The sequence below is a fragment of the Pelodiscus sinensis genome, chromosome 21 (assembly GCF_049634645.1).
Source record: "Pelodiscus sinensis isolate JC-2024 chromosome 21, ASM4963464v1, whole genome shotgun sequence".
In the NCBI taxonomy this organism is placed as follows: Eukaryota; Metazoa; Chordata; order Testudines; family Trionychidae; genus Pelodiscus; species Pelodiscus sinensis.
Genome location: NC_134731.1, coordinates 11,520,966 through 11,539,239, shown reverse-complemented (window position 1 = coordinate 11,539,239; position 18,274 = coordinate 11,520,966). Strand labels below are relative to the sequence as shown.

At 45.8% G+C, this 18,274-nt stretch overlaps 1 protein-coding gene across 8 annotated transcripts in view; it reads right to left on the bottom strand.

The window, feature by feature from the left end:
- Positions 1–1,251: 1,251 nt before the first annotated feature.
- SGSM2 (small G protein signaling modulator 2) overlaps positions 1,252–18,274 on the bottom strand; it is a 165,245-nt gene continuing 148,222 nt past the window's right edge. For 7 of the 8 annotated variants that reach the window (XM_075904862.1, XM_075904863.1, XM_075904864.1 and 4 more), the window contains 3 exons: positions 13,426–13,522; positions 10,138–10,305; positions 1,252–5,529 (listed from right to left, as the gene is read on the bottom strand). In XM_075904862.1, the coding sequence (XP_075760977.1) occupies positions 5,441–5,529; positions 10,138–10,305; positions 13,426–13,522 (354 nt within the window). In that variant the 3' untranslated portion in view covers positions 1,252–5,440. The remainder of the gene's footprint in view (positions 5,530–10,137; positions 10,306–13,425; positions 13,523–18,274) is intronic. The other variant, XM_014581392.2, reaches the window with a different exon arrangement.

Sequence of the window (18,274 nt, the reverse complement as noted above, 5' to 3'; positions counted from 1 at the left end):
TGAACAAGTAAAGAGGAAAAGGAACCATCACGGAAGCTCATTAGTTTTGTTGCACGAATGTGGTGAGAGCAGGCTCTAAACTTGTACGGTGAGATTTTCAAAAGGAAAATCCTTCAGCATAATACCGCCCCCCCCCATTACAGTCCAAGGAAAAATCCCCATGACTTAACTGCAACAGCATCTGGTGCCGTGTGCGTGTAGTTATATATAATGAATGCATAGATTGTATTATGTGTTAAGTTATTCAGGAAACCTTTAAAAATCTATTTGATGGTGACCTACTTACTCTGAAAAGGGCTGCATAGTACAATCGTCCATGCAGATTATGCATGGAAATTTAATTACATATCACTTGTTATTCAGACACAAGCATAAGGTCAGTGTTCTCTCTTCAGCTTTTAAAATCGCTCCCATCCCCCCAATAAATGGGACCAAAGTTCACAAGAAGCCTTGACAATATGTATTATTCATATGTTACATTTAAAGATAAATAATTTTGAGCAATAAAGGAAACATAGTCTGCTCTTGACAAAAATAAATAAGGCAATGCACAATAGTCATAAAATACAAGAATGCAGACCAGATACAACAAAGTTTGCAGAGGGTTGGTTTTTTCTAAACATAGTAAAGAGTTGTATAGTACATTCCAAACAAAAAAAATAGTGCAGTTTTTTTAACATAAAGTCCTCAGGCTGGGTTTGTTGGAGAGAGTTTTTTCTTCTGACGGGATTTTTAACGGATTTTTGTTTTCACCTCTCAAATGAACAAACAGATACACAAATCGTAAAGCATTTGTTAAGACCCTCCAGCAACCATGCAATGGGCTATAATACAATTTGACACAAAGCTATAAATAATAGTGGTTTTTGGCGGCTAGCATGCCATTAACAGAATGGTTTTGTTAATTTACCTTTGAGCATTCCCAAATTATTGGGTGGCAACTGGTCTCCTCCTCCTCAAATGCCTTTTAGTTTGGCATTGTTATAGGCTTAAGAAAAGGGTTCTTCTTTAACAGACGTTCTCCACACATCGAACTTCAGCCTATTTGCATACACCTTAATCTTCTGCACTTTTTGACCCTTCTTGGTTTTGAAAATGCAAGATGCAGCTTAATGGTCAGCTCTCAGCACAGAACAAATGGCTGACTAGATCTAATGAACTGGTCCTGGATCAAGCCTGCCAGCCTGGGAAAGTAGGGAACGATTTGAAAGCGATGCTATAATGCATCCCAGGAATTCAAAGAAACAATCATTAAGTTGATGACACTCAATTTGTTTTTGTGTTTTTTTTTCATAGATCCACTGGTACCTTCCCAAGCCAGGCTGATGTTTAAAAGAGAGACTTTGGCCTTTTTAACTCATTGCTCCAATAGACCACTGCTACATACACACACTGCTGCCCCTTAACACCCTTTAGGGACAAATCCTGCTGCTTTTTTTTTTTAGTGAGCCTACTCAAGGGAAGTTAGCAGGTCCAGCCTTAAGAAAGCAGCTCTCCACAGGACTTGTTTACCACTCCAACAATATTTAATTCAAACCTTTTTGCTTGGTGTCTTTATTTTAACCATTGGCTAATGACCTGCATTTTGGGAAGAAGGTCTAGTCCTTACTTTCAAAGGACCAGGTTTTCTTTGCCTTTTTGTCCACGTGCTGCTATATAGAATCTATCTGCATAACCCTTCCTCCCCTTTCTACCTGGATAGAACGGCTTCTTGCTGAACACCAGAAGCAAGCAAGCAAGCCTTGGCAAAAGTCAGGATAGCTCAAATGCAAGATGGCACAATCCTGCGCGCGGCAGCTTTTCTCATGGAAAAGAGGCAAGGGTAGGGGGCTATTTATGTATTGGCCATTTGGGAGAGGGTGGTGCTCAAACCCCACCTGGAATGAATTGAAACTGAGAGGCATTTTAAACTACTCTGCTATTTCCTCCACTCTGTTTTGTGAAATCACAAAGGAACATGGCACCAAACGTCTCATGTCTCTCCTTAGCGGTGGTCACATGAACGCTGACAGTGGTAACTGACGGCATGATATTTAGGTGTAGTTGGAATGACGGACAGTCCTCTTAAAGACCTAAGATACTTTACAAATGACACAGCTTATTAACAATAGACACGCAGAGTGATGTAGCCAGGATGTTGCAACAATATTCTGAAATGTTTTTTTTGTTTTTGCCTGAATCCTTGTTTTGAACACACACCATTTACTTGGTCAAGTAAGGCATAAATGACAAATCTTCATTCATCGAAGTCAACGGTCTATGGAAAGTGGATCAAGTTAAAGGCGATTTCCCCCTAACTTCATGAGGTATGGGCACATTACAGGTTATATATCTGAAACTCTATAATTTAACATCTTTTTTTCTCAAAAAAAAAAAATCTGAAAATAAAAGGGCCTATGCCCATTTTATTGAATATTAAGGTGGCTATACATCTCATTAATATTAAGGATACAAAAGTTGGTTGTGTCTTTATATACCTGAAACTTTTTGCCTTGATTTGTAAAAATATAACAAAGAGGAATAGGGTCGTGTACTGATTCTTTGGCATAATTCAATCTGTAACTTTGCACAGACTGTAATTGACAGTAATGTGCCTCCGATTTCACAGTGGGCCACTTGCGGGTTATAATCTGTTCCAGAAATGCATCTGTTTACCAAACCCGCTATACCGTGTAAAAGATGCAAGTGAAACAGTGGATAAACAATCACTGTTCTAACGCTATTTAGTGAAAACAACACTTGAATTTTTCTAACTCTGGTCTTGTTCATTCTACTGCAGAAATTGATGTAGGTTTTAAAAATACAACACTGATTTATTCCCTTCTTAGGAGAAATCTGTTTAAAAATTCTCTCAGACAGACTAATATGTTATAGGCCTGATTTCCAGAAGTGGTTAGGATTGGCCTAACTCTGCTTTACCACAATCCAATGTGGAGTTTCACCAGTGATCCCAATGGAAACAGAGTCAGGCAAGCTGTGAGCCTTTTGAAAATTCAACTCTCCAAAGGTAACTCAAGCAGATGTAAACTGAGCTGCAAACTCTAACAGCATTTGGATCCGGGTTTCAGTTCAGGACCAAATTTAACTTTACCAGCTCTCCCTTGGGAAAGATTTGACCATCTTTAATGTCGAGGCACATTGGCAATGGATGGAATTTCCAAAAGTGCTGAACTATTTAGGCGCACAAGTCCCCCTTGCAAGGCATGAATCTTGCACAGCTGAATGTTTTAAAGTGCCTGCGTCTACTGAAATCAGCGTGTAACTTCATTGGGCTCAGACTGTCTCTCGTGCCAGCACAGTGATCAATCACTCTCTCTGCTATAGCATTACACTTGCAATGCAACTGTTCAGGCTGAAGCCTCTCCTGGTACGTCTGGATCTAGACATGTACTAGAGTGCGTGGTGATGCTGTTCCACTGTAGCCAGAGACATCCTGAGACTGGGCTTTTGACTGTTACAGACCTAGGACAGATCCTCAGCTGGTTTAAATTGTCATAGCTCCTTAGCCCAGCAGAGGAGGTATAAGTATTGTGCCACTGCTACACACTTTCAGCCTGAGACGGAGATGAATGCTGCAGAAAGTCGGGAACCCGCAAATGACAGAGAGGGCTATTGCATGTTTACACGGGGAAATTCAGGCTGCAATCAAATAAAGACTAGTTCAACAAAACACACTGTGTTCCTCAGGCACGGTGCTGTTACCTGCATGAGAATTCATGATGTTCCGGATTCTATTTTTCAAAAGGACCGTGGTCCTCCTAAGATCAGCCCTAAGCCTTTCTGAAAAGTCAGGTGCGTGAACTGCAGGGCATTCACGTGTATTCAGGAGAGGCCACAGCAAACAGGGTCCTCCTCACGCATATGCAAAATATGCAGCTGTGCAGGGTGCTACTCAGTTTGGGGCAACAGGTGCCCTAGGCAGATGCATGCTGCATATGTGGGGACCCGGGGTTCAGGGCCGGCAGCGGAGGCCCATGTGGCAGCCGGGGCCCCAGGTGTGGGTCTGGCAGCAGCTGCGACCCGATGTAAAATGTGGGGGGTGCTGCAACACCCTCCAGTTCCTGCATCTATGCCTTCTTGTCCCTCCAGAGCCTTGAGTGCAGCACCCCCCACCACCCTCTGGAGCAGCCATTTTATTCCCCCACTGCCTCCATGTAGGGCACCAGAAACCGAAAGGACAGCCCTGACAGTAAAGCCCCATTCCAGTCAGTTTGCCTGTTGCAGATTCCTGCACTTGCTCCATTGAACGGACCATCGCTCCAGGTGCGGGAATGCCTGAGCAGGAGATCCAACCATATGAGAAGGGGCTTAATTTCCCATGCATTCAGCCTCATACCAAGACCTGACTAACCTGAAAGTGTAAACTCTATAGGGCCAGCTTCTGCCACCCTGGAGTACTTGCAGTGTAAGGTGCTAACTACTTGGTGTGGGGAAAGGTAGCAGACACGTAACCCTGATAGCTGGATCCTCTTTTTATTACAATTATTTATATTGTGGTAGGACCCCCTATTATGCTAGGCACTGTACAAACACGGAACAAAAAGCTAGCTCCTACCCTACAGAGACTGCAATCTTTCTGGCCCAGCGTCAGCATCTCACTAACTATACATTTCACACTAAGCAAACGTAGTGGTTAGCTGAGTGGGGGGGGATTTAATAACAAATGTAACTTTAAGCACCTACTCAAGGGCTTTGGCCGCTGAAAACTGATTGGTCTGAAAAAGACCAATGTCACAGAAATGCTAGCAAGGGCTATCGTTAAGTTTAACGATCAACACCTGTCATGTTTTGAGATGTCTGACCAGGATTTTTCTGAGTAAGCTGGCTAGCGTCTCTGGTTCTAGGAGGCCTGGTATTTTTATTCTCTTCAACAGCATGCTTTTTAACATGGTTCTAGATAATGTGATGGGCAGTCATTAAACAGGCAAAAATACTCTTGGGAGCTGGTGCATCCTTTCACATATCCTAGGTGAGCGCCACAACATTTGCTTTCCTAAGATCCTGGTCCAGTGCACACAGAATTCGACTTCAGTGGGCGTTGAATTGGGCCGTAAGTCTGCTAGCCCAGGGAGTTTCAGTCAAGCACAAAATATGCCAAGTGTGTTAAGGGTCTGATAGGCCAAAATATGACTCCAAAAATCCCTTCTGTATCTCAAACATGTAGCTGCATAATATCTGGAGACTAGGATAGGCTAGAATGCCAAAAAGAAAAAAAAAGTGTTTTGCCTCAAAATACAAACTGAGCGTAACAAGGACTATCAAACACAAACCTCCTCAGCTCGAGGTGGAAAATTTTGTTTGTTTTAAAAGTCTAGTATAAATCTCTGGGCTATTTACTACATTACATGGAAGATGCACTTAAAACATCATCTGAAGTGACAGTGCAAGAAATGCTTCGTCCCACAGTCAGCACTAAGCCCGTGTTCCTCTCTGTCCACATTCACTTATTTTCAATCAGCGTTTGCACTTTATAGACGAGGTCTCTTGCAATTTTCAGGATTTCCTGGGCATTGTGATGCTCCGCCATTTCTACAAGAAAGACAGACACAGATTTGTAACTGCATGACTCCCGCAAGCCACCGAGAGTCTCTCACACACACAACAATCAAACATACTGCGTGACTACTGACTTGCAGATTTAACTAGGTAGGAAAGCTCCAGGATTAATCCTTTGGGGCTAATGGTCCAGAGATTCCCCCCATGCTAACAAGCCCTTTTGTTTCCGTTTTATTGCTGGGAAAATTCCAACTCCTTCCAGTCAAGGGGACGGGCGGTGGACTAGGATAGTTCGGTACTTACATGATTTACAGTGCCAGCTACTTTCAATCTGGTAGGCACATGTACACTTATTGTAGGGACCAATTAATTTGGGGTTGTGGAAGTATTACATTTTCCAGCACATTACAGTATTACATTTTCCAGGAATGAAACAGACCACTGGCTGCTTTATTGTTGAAAATATAGTTTAACGGTACCACAGAACTGCTCCCGAGCTCACAAACTTGCTTGCTAATTAATAAATCTCCTGAATTCAGTCTCAGAATGCGTCTACGCAGCAGGGCTTAACTCAAAATAAGCTACACAAATTGAGCTACGTCAACTGTGTAGCTTATTTCGGAATTGGGAGCGTTTACACAGCACTTATTTCGAAATAGCGCCCTCTTCCTCCGACTTCCCTTACTCCCCGTACAATGAGGGTTACAGGAGTCAGAGTAAGAAGTCCTCCAGCTTGATGGTATTTCAACATTGTTTCGAAATAACTGCTGGCTGTGAAGATGGGGACTAAGTTATTTCAAAATAACGCTAGTTATTTCAAAATAATGTTGCTGTGTAGATGCACCTTCAGAGGGGTAGCTGTGTTTGTCTGTAACTTTAAACACAACAAGCAGTTCTGTGGCACCTTAGAAACTAACACATTTATTGGGTCATGAGCTTTCATGGGTAAAAATGAAGTGGGTTTTACTCACAAAAGCTCATAATCTAATACATTTGTTAGTCTCTACGGGTGCATCTAGACTACATGGCTCCATCGACGAAGCCATGTAAAGTAGTTTACTCGACATAGTCATTTAAATAATCCCCGCTTCATTAAAATAAAAATGCCAGTTGCGTTGTGCCGACAATCAGCTGATCCGGCACAGCGCGGCAGTCTAGATGCGGCGCGGTCGACAAGGGAAACCTTTGTCAACTGCTCCGGTAAATCCCCACTTCATTGACTATGTCGAGTAAACTACTTTACATGGCTTCGTCAACAGAGCCATGTAATCTAGACACACCCTAAGGGTGTATCTACACTGCACCCTTATCTCAAAATAAGCTACACAATTTGTGCTATGCAAATTGCATAGCTTATTTTGAAATTTGGTGCTGTCTATACAGCGCCAAATTTTGAAATAAAACGCTATTCCGAAACATCCCTTAGCCTTCATGGAACAAGATTTACAAGGACATTGGAATAGCATACCCATTATATTTTGAAATAACGGACATGCTCAACAGATGCAGAATAGCTATTTCAGGATATTTCCAGTATCCCAAAATAGCGTAGACCTAGTCTAAGCTGCCACAGGACTCCTCATTGTTTCTACTGAATTTAGTGAGATTCTAACACGTGTGCTGGTGGGGTTAGAACCTAAATGAAGAAGCAAATCTCCAAGAGAGGGCATGGATGTATCAGACTGAGGCTGATGAAAGTAAGGGTTGTGTACATGGGAAAAGTGTCTGGAATACCTTTATTGCAGCATACCACAAACAGCTGTTCCTAAATCATTCCCCATCTGGACACACTTATTCTGGTCTAGGGGGTCTTTTTCCAGTTTAGCTTAATCCATCTAAAGCAGATAAAGGCCAGGTCTACACTGAAGGAGAAGATCAAATCAAGATACACAACTCCATCTACGTTAATTACTTAGCTGGAGTTGACATACCTTGTTTCGAGTTTCCGCGCCATCCCCCATGGGAGGCTGATGGGAGCAAAGGTTCCCATCAGCTTTCTTTACACCTCACAAAAGAATGAGAACTGGCTGCTGATGGAGGTACCCTCTGAGTTCGATTTAGTGGGGTCTTATCTAGACCTGCTAAATCAAATGCTGGAGGATCAAGCACGGGCAGCTCTTCCGCTTAGTGAAGACATGGCCTAAGCTACATTGCAACAGATAGCCTTATTCCTGAATCGATATGGCAGAACAACATAGGTCACAATCGCTATGCCAATCAATTTCCCTGCGTAGATGGAGAGGGTGGCCCAGGGAATACGACCTGCTGAAGCCGATATGAAACCAGATCTATGACTGAGCAGCATCACTGTAAATCTTTTAAAATACAGGTTTTACTCCATGGTCCTGCACCCTCGGGACCACAATCCTAAGGTTGTCAGACCACAGAAGTCCGGACTATAGAGGTCCAACCTGTAGTTTAACGATTCATGGTGGGAGACAAGATCTAAGCCTCCAATTCCGGAACGTGCTAAACTTCAATAGCATTTAACTTGTTTTCAGCAAAGCACCTAGATGCGAATTCCCCGGCAGATGTTGCTGCCTATCCTGCTGCCCTCCAGCTCTGTATTTAGGTGCTAGCAAAACAGACATATTGTACCATAGCAGGATTCCTTCAGAGCTGCCATGCAAAGACCCAATGTTGCAAATTCTCCAGAAGGTGAATCATTTGCTTTTCATGGGACATTCTGCATTAGGAAAGTTACACACATGCTTAAGCATTTGTAGGACCGGGACATACATGTGGAAAGCACTTGTGGCGATCTTAAACCATACAACTGTCTTTCCAACCAACTCTTCAGTTCCAATGGTTCTGTAATGGAAGTCCCCTTCTAATATCATCTTTAAAAGATTCTTGTACTGCCCAAAGGACAGAAGTTGTATTGGACCTTTTTTGAACAAAAAAGGCAGAAGCTTGCGCTATGGAGCTTTGAAAACCCATCTTCTTCCATCACTCACTTTGTTCAAGATCTAGGGCCACTATAGAGGTGACGCATGTGCAACCACCACCAGGCGAATTTGAATGTGGGCTCTCTGAAGTGGAGTATAGGAGCCTCTACCCTCTGAGCTAAAAGCCAGCTGGCTCCCAGCCCATGCTGTAGAGGTCTCTTGGTCTTAACTGTTGCTGTGGTCTAGGTACCACTCGCATTGCTCAGTAACGACACTAGGGGCTGTGTCTACACTGGTGCGATCTTGTGCAAAAGCAGCCGCTCTTGTGCAAAAACTTGCTGCCTGGCTACACTGGCCGCGTGTTCTTGCGCAAATAAACTGACGTTCTAATGTATGAAATCAGGGCTTCTTGCGCCAGAACTCTGACGCTTCTGCTCAGGAATAAGCCCTTTTGCGCAACTGTTCTTGCGGAAGAGGCCAGTGTAGCCAGGCAACATGAATTTCTTGCGCAAGAAAGCCTGATGGTTAAAATGGCCATCGGAGCTTTCTTGCGCAAAAGAGCGTCTATACTGGCAAGGATGCTCTTGTGCAAAAGCACATGCCAGTATAGACGCACTCTTCTGGAAAAGTTTTTGCACAAGAACTCTTCTGCAAAAGAGTTCTTGCGCAAGAAGCTGCCAGTGTAGACGTAGCCTAGAGGTGTGTGGGTTTCATATTTCCCCTAGGTGAGGAAGCATGTCCCGAGCTTCAGAGACCCAGTTGAGATCCCGGACGAGCCCCCACTTGCAACCACCACCAGGCGGATTTGAACTTGGGATCTCTGAAGTGGAGTACAGGAGCCTCTACCCTCTGAACTAAAAGCCACCTGCCTCCCAGCCCCTGCTGTAGAGGTCTCTTAGTCTTAACTGTTGCTGTGGTCTAGGTACCACTTGCATTGAGCTTCTACAGTAACCACACTAGGTGTGTGGGTTACCCACGTATAAACACTGTAGCCAAGAGTGAGGTGTGAGTTTGAATGCCTCTGTTATTTGAGTGCTCCCCCTTGAAACACATTTTTTTCTCAAAAGTCCTGCTTTCAAATACTGCAAAATACCCGCCCTCTGGAAAACAGGCCCGTTATCTTATATCCGTGGGCGGCAGGTATAAGAGGCAGGGGAAGGCATTGCCTTTCCAAACTGCCTGACTGACTAGCCCTGCCCACACTCCACCCCTAACTCCCCCCATTCAGCTTGGCTCCGTCTCCTGGAGCTACCTAGGCTTCAGTCCTATGCTGCCAGCCCTCCTGGTGCATCAGGGCCAGGGAGGTGGGAGAGAGCAATGTACTGCTTGCCCTTCCTGTGATGGGGTGGAGGGAGGAAGAATAGAGAGGGGAGGGCAGGTTGCCTGTACTCTGGGGGCAGAGGGTGGGAAGGGCCAGGGTCATAGGCTGCCTTTGCTCTGGGGTGGGGAGGGCCCTGCAGGGGCGGGAGGATGGGGGCACAGCCAGGGTCACGTGCTCAAAGTGGGGGCTGCACAACTCCTACAGGGGGAGGGGCATGGGAAGCAGGGTGGGCGCTTGCCTCCCCCCCACTGCTCAGACTCAAATGTGTTGGTACCCAGCATCACTAGTCACTTGAAATTCTCGGCCTATTGCACCCACCCGGAGCTTAAAAAAAACCCCCAACCAGACAGTAATGGAGAGGGAGTACGGAGAGGGCAAAGGTTCTGTTTCAGGTCTTTTAAAAGTAATTTATTTTGAAAAAGCACCTCTTACCATTAAAAAACTTGATAATATCAGTGAAGTCCATGTTGTTATCACGGATAATCTCTCGATAGACCTCCACTAATGCTAAGGCAATGAAAAGGACAAAATGTTCTGAAGAGATGTGCTTTGCTGCCCAAATAACTTCCCACACTGTAAATACATCCTCGTACAACAATTCTGAATGGGAATAAACATTACAAAGAGCATCTGATTATTCAAACTGACCATTTCTTTTTCTCAAAGGACATGTTTTTCCTAGTGCCTTAGCCTGAGGTAAAACAGTATTCAAAGCTTTTGGGCCAGATTCTGACGCTTACATGAATACTGCTGGCAAAGCCCAGTCCCTAGTGGTTATACAGGCTCGTTGGGCTGTCAAACAATACACTTAACTTTTTTTCCTATAAATAGGAAAAATCTTCTGGATTGAAAAATGAAATGCAACCGCTCCCTTCTGGGAAGCAGGAATGAAAGGTTCCCTAGCAACACTGGGGCTGGGAACCAGGAACTGACTAGGCCCAGTGTGTGTCCTGACTAAAAAGCAAATTATAACCAGCGGGGGGGGGGGGGGGGGGGGGGGGGGGGGCGGTTCTGGGAGCAAATTACATTGGTTCATAGATTATGAAGGCAGTGAGCTAGTAATTTCACAAGACATACACAATAAATACAGATCACAGTGCAGGCATGGAATAACAGACATGAGTTGGCCACTATGTGTCTGCCCCCAATGACCTGGAGACCAATCCGAGCCAGCAAGACACAAAGGCTGTGTCTACACTGGGCCACTTATTCCGGAAAATCAGCCGCTTTTCCGGAATAAGCTGCGAGCTGTCTACACTGGCCCTTGAATTTCCGGAAAAGCAACAACGCTCTACTGTACAAAATCAGCCACTATTCCGGAAAAACTATTCTGCTCCCACTCGGGCATAAGTCCTTATTCTGGAACACTGTTCCGGAAAAGGGCCAGTGTAGAGAGCCCAGTAGTCTTTTCCGGAAAAAAGCCCCGATCGCGAAAATGGCGATCGGGGCTCTTTTCCGGAAATGCGCGTCTTCATTGGCCACAGACACTTTTCCGGAAAAAGGGCTTTTCCGGAAAAGCAGCCTGCCAATGTAGACGCTCCTTTTCCGGAAAAACTGAAAACGGAATAGTATTCCGTTTTAAGCAGTTCCGGAAATTCATGCCAGTGTAGACACAGCCAAAGAAGTAAGTTACTCTGAGGCTGAGAGATGAAGTGACTTGTCCTCCCACACAGGCCAAGGGCAGAGCTGGACTCAGACTCTCCAGTTTCCCTTGACTCAGTCTTGTCCATTAGATGCTAGAGGCCAGATTTGTGAAGGCAATTTGAGGCCTAGTCAGATTTTCAAAAGGATCTAGATGCCCAATTCCCATTCATTTCAATGGGTGTTCGGCATCTAGGTGTTTCTGAAAAATCCCACGAGGTGTTTAAATACCTGTTAAAAATCCGGCCCTAGGTTCATTAGAATCATCTCTGGCTTTGTTTTATGGACAACGTGGAGCACCACCAGGCCTTAGTTTTTTATGGAGGCTTCTAATCATAAATAAGAAACAGCCTCTCTTCCATGAGGGTTTGAAAGCACCTGTCGGCTGCAGTAGTGGGTAGTGCCACAGGCTTTATAAAGGGCACAGCAATTGGTCCAGCAAAGATGGTGAGGAACAAGCCGTAAAGGATTCATTGCTGTGTCTGTACTTTGCTGACCTGCAAATCGCTGCTTGGGGGTGATGCAGTGGTGGAGACAGGCAACGATACTTAAATCGGACACAGAAATGGATCCCTAAGGGTCCAGAAGCCAAATTAGTGACCAGCATGACCCCAAAGAGCCACAGTCGTATGAATTCACTATTGTTTCATTTACTCTAGTGCTATATAGTCACCGTTAAACAGTATGATGGGGTAGTAGTTAATTCTTGTATATATTATTCTGACTGTAAAATGACCAAGTACAGTAAAAGCTTTGTTATCCAGCAGGCTGTTAACCAGAAAAATCTGTTAACCGGCATTGCCCCCAGCTGTTTAACAAACTCTGAAACTAACAAAGGGCTGTGGTTCCCCCCTGAATGCAGGCTAACAAAGCGTTCACTGTATCTTTTATCTTTTATCAACTACAACTGGTTAATAACATAGTAAAAAAATCTGGATTGGTTAACAACTTGGATTGATTAATAATGAAATCACACAGTGTTTTAATATCACATGCCACACAGCGCCGCAGAAGACACATTAAAAAACCACTTGCCATCACGAGCCTTGCTCTGAGAATCACCAGTCTCCAGTGTGTGTTTTGCTGTGGCGCTCTTTGGAGGAGCGGGAGGAAGGTTTGGGGTCCCATCAGATTTCCCTTCCCCGCCCACCATCTGACAGATGGTCAAGAGAGAGAACCCGCAGACGAGTTCTTGGTTTTTCTCCTCCTCCATCTCTCAGCTGCAAGACCTGCACTTACAGCATGTGCACATCCGGTCTTTTCATAGCTGACATTAACATCGTTGACGTTAACGTGTCTTCAAGCCGCTGGGGAAAGCTGGTGTGTGTGTTTAAATGAACTGTGGACTTGTTCTAGAACAAGTCGTGTTTCTTGAGTTGTAGTGATTGGTTCAATGCGCATCTCTTTAATGGTGAGAGAGGACATCTTGGTATTTGGGACTATATATAATACAGTACCACCTACAGGACCCAACCAAGTCTGGGTTGTGCCAGGCACTTTATACTGTCTTCAGAGCTATTGATCTGCTGCTGATTTGTTAGAAGGCAAATTTCCACATTGGCTTGCCAAACGGCGCCATGTCAACATCAGATATTGTGCCGGTAACCAGTTCAGTTGCCTGGGCAAATACATAGAGAGCCCTGCATGGATACAAAATTGGTATCCGCATCCCGTCTGCAAATATGATCAATGGAACCCACCTCCATGGCTGCGGATACCTGAGGAGATGAAGTGGATCTTTGCAAACGTGAAGAGTTTTAAACACAAAATCTGTATCCATAGCCACAGCTGCAAAAATGAGCTGTGGATGTGGATATAAAGTGGATATCTGCGAATTTGCAGGGCTCTACAAATGCATGCTTGGTCAGGAACAACAGGACCGACTCGGGGTAACCTTCTTTTCGAAACTTTTGACTTCCTTCCAGCCTGTGAATGTATGACGTTTGCCATTGTCAGTTGTATGTAGGGTCTTTGGCTTGGCCCCGGTGGCCTCTATTTACCATTGCTACACTTAAAACCAAAACCACTGGTGGCTCACTGCATTACACAACACCGGAGTCAGGCTCTGAGAGTTATTACCTCTTTTAAAATCAAGCAGGAACCAACGATAACAGAAATAAAAGTGGGTGTAGTCTCCATTTTGGTGCATCAGCTCAAAGAGCTCACAGTCGAGAATCTGAAAAACAAACCCAAACCATTAAACTTCAGTATCCTGCCTCCGCTAGCGCTGGTATCACACGCTCCAAGGAGATCCTCTGTGCTCCCAGCCAGCCTCACCAGGCTGCTAGAGACGCTCCTTAGCTGCTCTACCTCACTACTGCTGTGAGGGCCGTAGGTGACCTCAAAGCAGTGGTTCTCCACTCCAGTCTCCCTTCTGCGATGTGACCCTACAGCAGAGTCAGGAGAGGAAGATGGCTGGGGTAGGAGGTTACCTCCTCCAGCTTTGTAACAGCTGAGAGTTCTCCCCTGGCCACCCCCAACCAGAAGACAGCCGCTCTTGTTGGGCTAGGGAATCCAGCCCTTAGTCTCAGAGCGGTGTTGCTGGAAGAGGAACAAAATCTTTGCTTGTGAGTGCACAGAAAAGCTGGGCTGGAAAGTGTATGGAGCAGCGGATACACCTCTGGGGCTAGATCCTCAGCTGGTGTAAACTGGCCAAGTTCCACGGAAGGAGGCAGCAATGCTGATTAACCCAGCTGCCCATGCTTAGCTGAGTTCCCACCAGTGAACGTGCAGGGGGTGGCAGTCTCTACAATGGTTCTGACGGCACTTCAAAAACCCGGTGCCAAAGCATCCATCTGGCATAGCCTGCCTGTCCTCCCACGCCGACTCCTCATCTCCCCTTACGTGGGGGCGGGAGGAGAGGCAGATACAGCAGGGCATAAGAAGTCAGGATTCCAGACTTTCCTTGCCACCGAGTGTCCTTGAACATGTCACTTAAGTTCTCTGCACCTCAGTCTCCCCATCTATACAACGAGGATTGCCCCTACTTCCTGTGCAGGGAGCGGAGGCATATGCAAGTTCATATTTGTAGAGCTCTTTAAGATCTGAGGCAGAGGGGAAGCTCCGTTCACTGTCTGCAGCATACTAAAGTCACATTTTGAAAAATCTCTCCCCCTGCCACGGCCTGAGTTCTTGGCAGCCCATATACTTCACCCCTGCCATAGCTTTGGGAGGTCTAAGCAGTGGTTAATCTTTGCAGCACTGTAAAGCACAGGAGCTAAGCCTGGGTCCCAAAACTGGTTGCAGATGTAAACATGGGGTAGCCACTGCTTGAATGTCAGGCACTCTGCACACTGCAGCATCTAATGGCCACTAGTGTGTGCTCCCACACTGATAGAAATAACCGACCCAGAAAAGGTATGAACTGGCACAAATCAGGACGTGTGTTACAACATCAATTGACAGCCCTGGACACTCTTTTGGTGCATTTATTTGTGCTGCGCCTAAGAGGGCGGGATCGACAATACATATAACAGATCTCTACCAGCCTGCAGTGGGGTCTGAGTTTTCAAAGATGCTAATGATGTGTTCAGGCCTGCAAGCCTGACCCACGTGAACGATCCTACTGACTTCCACAGTTACTCACTGGACTTCTAGAAGTTGCTGCATTTTGTTATGTGGCGTCATCTGCACATACAGTTCACAGTCTAACTCCCTGCTCCTGTGGAAGAGGCATACAATGAAAGTACCTCTCACCAGATGTCAGGTGGATGTCTCCAAAAATAAAACGTGTAAGTGAATCACTCTGACAGACCTTGGAAGACAGACCAGTCCTCATTTACAGACAGCCCCTCAGCCTGAAGCAAATACTCACCAGCTACACACTACACCACAGAAACACTAACCCAGGAACCAATCCCTGCAGCAAACCCGCTTGCCAACGCTGCCTGCATACCTACTCAAGCGACACCATCATAGAACCTAACCACATCAGCCATCAAGGGCTCATCCACCTGCACGTCTGCTAATGGGACACACAGCATCACGGGCCAGCGACGCCCTCTGCCATGTTCATTGGTCCAACCAGACTGTCTCTACACAAAAGAATAAATGGCCACAAACCAGACATCAAGAACCTCCAAAAACTAATCGGAGAGCACTTCAGTCTCCTTGGACACTCAGTAAGAGATTTACAAGTGGCCAACCTTCAACGCAAACACTGTAAACAGACTTCAGAGAGAAACTGCAGAGCTGCAATTCACTTGCAAACTTGACATTGTTCACCTGGGTTTGAATAGGGACTGGGAATGGCCAGCTCTCTACAAAAGCAATTTTCCTTCTCTTGGTATTCACATCTCCTCAGCAACATCCACCCTGACTAAACTGGCCTAGTTAGTACTGGTCCCGCACTTGATAAGGTAACTCTCTTCTGCTCATGTGCTAGGATAGTTATGCTGCCTCTGTGATTTCCACTCCAGTGCATCTGAGGAAGTGGGTGTTCGCCCGCAAAAGCATATGCCCTAATAAACCGGCTAGTCTTTAAGATGCCACAGGACTCCTCATTGTTTTTACATTGAAATGATTTTTCCCAATGGCCATTTGATGGAGTAGGGCGTGAGTGCCCTTTGCACTATGACATCCGCCTCGGTTCTGAAAGGAGTTGCTCTTTCTATGAAGTGAAACTGTGGCCACACCCTGCTAGTATCACCTCACTTAAAGACAATTCGCTTATAAAACCAGACAGAAAAATACACAAATGTCACCCCATGCTCTTACTGAAAAATGGCCGACTTTCTCATTTTTCCTATATAGTTATAAAATAAACCAAGGGCTTGACAAACTGTGGCGAGAGCTACTCGGTAGCCCTGCACAGAGCATGCGCCAGACTGGCATTGTGCATGCGTGCAGCGCTGGTGAATGGGGCGCACGGAGCGACCGCCTGAAATCTACTTGCCACGGGCAAATAGAATCAGCAGTTTGTCAAGCCCTGCCAATAGGAATATAAATATTGTACTTCCATGTCAGGGTGTGGGATATAGAGCAATGCAAACAATTATCTGTATGACACTGTAGTTTGCACTGACTTCACTAGAGCTTTTCATGTGGCCTAGGCAAATATCTAGAATCTGAAGTGAAGTACGCCCCTCCCCCCAGTAAGACCTCTGTTTGTCCCTGGTTGAGAGTTACTGAACTAGTTTCTCCACCTCCCTCCCTCCCCCGGTACCACAGATGAATGATAAACAGAGACATCTAGTGGTGCTATAAAGTAACTTTCTATGATTAAACAACGAGAAGTCCTGTGGCACCTTATAGACCAGTGGTCCCCAACCTTTTGGGGCTGCCAGGCGCCCGGAGGCAGGACTGCTCATGCGCCAGGCATCCGGGGCTGCTCACATGCCACGCATCCAGGGGCGGGGCCATGCACGTGCCGCGTGCCCGGAAGCGGGGCCGCCCATGCGCTGCATGCCTGGGCTGGTATCGCGCATGTGCCGCGCGCCCAGGGCAAGGGCTGTCCATGCACCAGGGGCCGGTACTATGCATGCGCCGCGCGCCAGGGGTGGGGCTGGCCCAGATCATTCGGTGGGTGCAAATAATGCCCTGGCGGGCGTCATGGCGCCCGCAGGCACCACATTGGGGACCGCTGTTATAGACTAACAGATTTATTGGAGCATAAGCTTTCGTGGGTGAAGACCCACTTCGTCACATGCATCTGACAAAGTGGGTCTTTGCCCACGAAAGTTTATGCTCCAATAAATCCGTTAGTCTATAAGGTACCACAGGACTTCTCGTTGTTTATGCAGAGTCAGACTAACATGGCTACCCCCCCGATACTTCTTTCTATGATTAAGAAGCCACTCCCCTAAGATGCTATCAGCATATTGCTTACTTACGGTTTATGATCATTTAAGTACAGGTTGAACCTCCTCGTTCGGGACTCTCTGGTCCTGCAACATCTGTGGCCCGGCAGGAACATGGATGTTGCTGGACCAGAGGGCACCTGGACCAGAGAGCCCTAGGAGCCTAGCAGCTGGAGTGGAGCAAGGAGCGCAGCAGCCTGGTGGCCCTAGAAGAGCAAAACCCTGGGGCTTCGGCAGCCCTGAGGCAATGGGCCCCCGGCAGCAGTGGAGCCAGAACCCCAGCGGCAGGGGACAGGGGAGCCCTGCTGCTGTGCGGGGGAGCCCTCTGTGATGGACCCTGGAAGAGCCTAGAGTCTTTCAGCAGAGGGGTAGAACTGACCTCCTTTGGTCCAGCAAAGTCCCTCATTCGGGACTAGTCAGGTCCCGAGGGTGCCAGACCAGGGATGTCCAACCTGCACTACATGCAGGAGTGTTTAAAGGACTGAGGTCTCGAATGTAGATATAAATCGGTATGTCACAGCTAAATAGCTGTGTTTAGACATTTGTAGCACTGGAAGAGTTTAACTGGTTAAACTCAGTATCTGTTCACCCTTCCCGTACGCCCAATTTTAAAATGAGCACAGGGAAGATTAAAAAAATCTTTGCACAAATACACGGCTCAGACGGGGCTCAGAGGCGGCAGCTGGCTTCATTCCTGTAAACGCAATTGGAAGATCAGGCCTTCGTTTGTGGTCAAATCCGACACTCCATAAGACATGATAACTTATTCCTAGCGCAAACGTTGTCAGGGATCAATTTGAGTTAAAAATTGACTCTTCAATTATTTGAACAAGCAAATGGAAAGCCTATTTATGTGGTCAACAAAATCTACACCAATGATTATAGTTTCTAAGAAGTTAAATTATTAAAATCCAACAACCTTCCACTGATGTATTTATAACTAATTAGAATATAACACACATTAATGCTTATCGTGGCTAATAAACATTACTCTTTTGCCAACTACTTATAAAGGTAACCTTAATATAAAAATGTGATCCTTTATTTAATGTCACACGACTGTAGTTATATGACAACCTGTGTCTAATTCATGGTTAAAAGCAAATATGATTCATTGTACCTGATAAAAT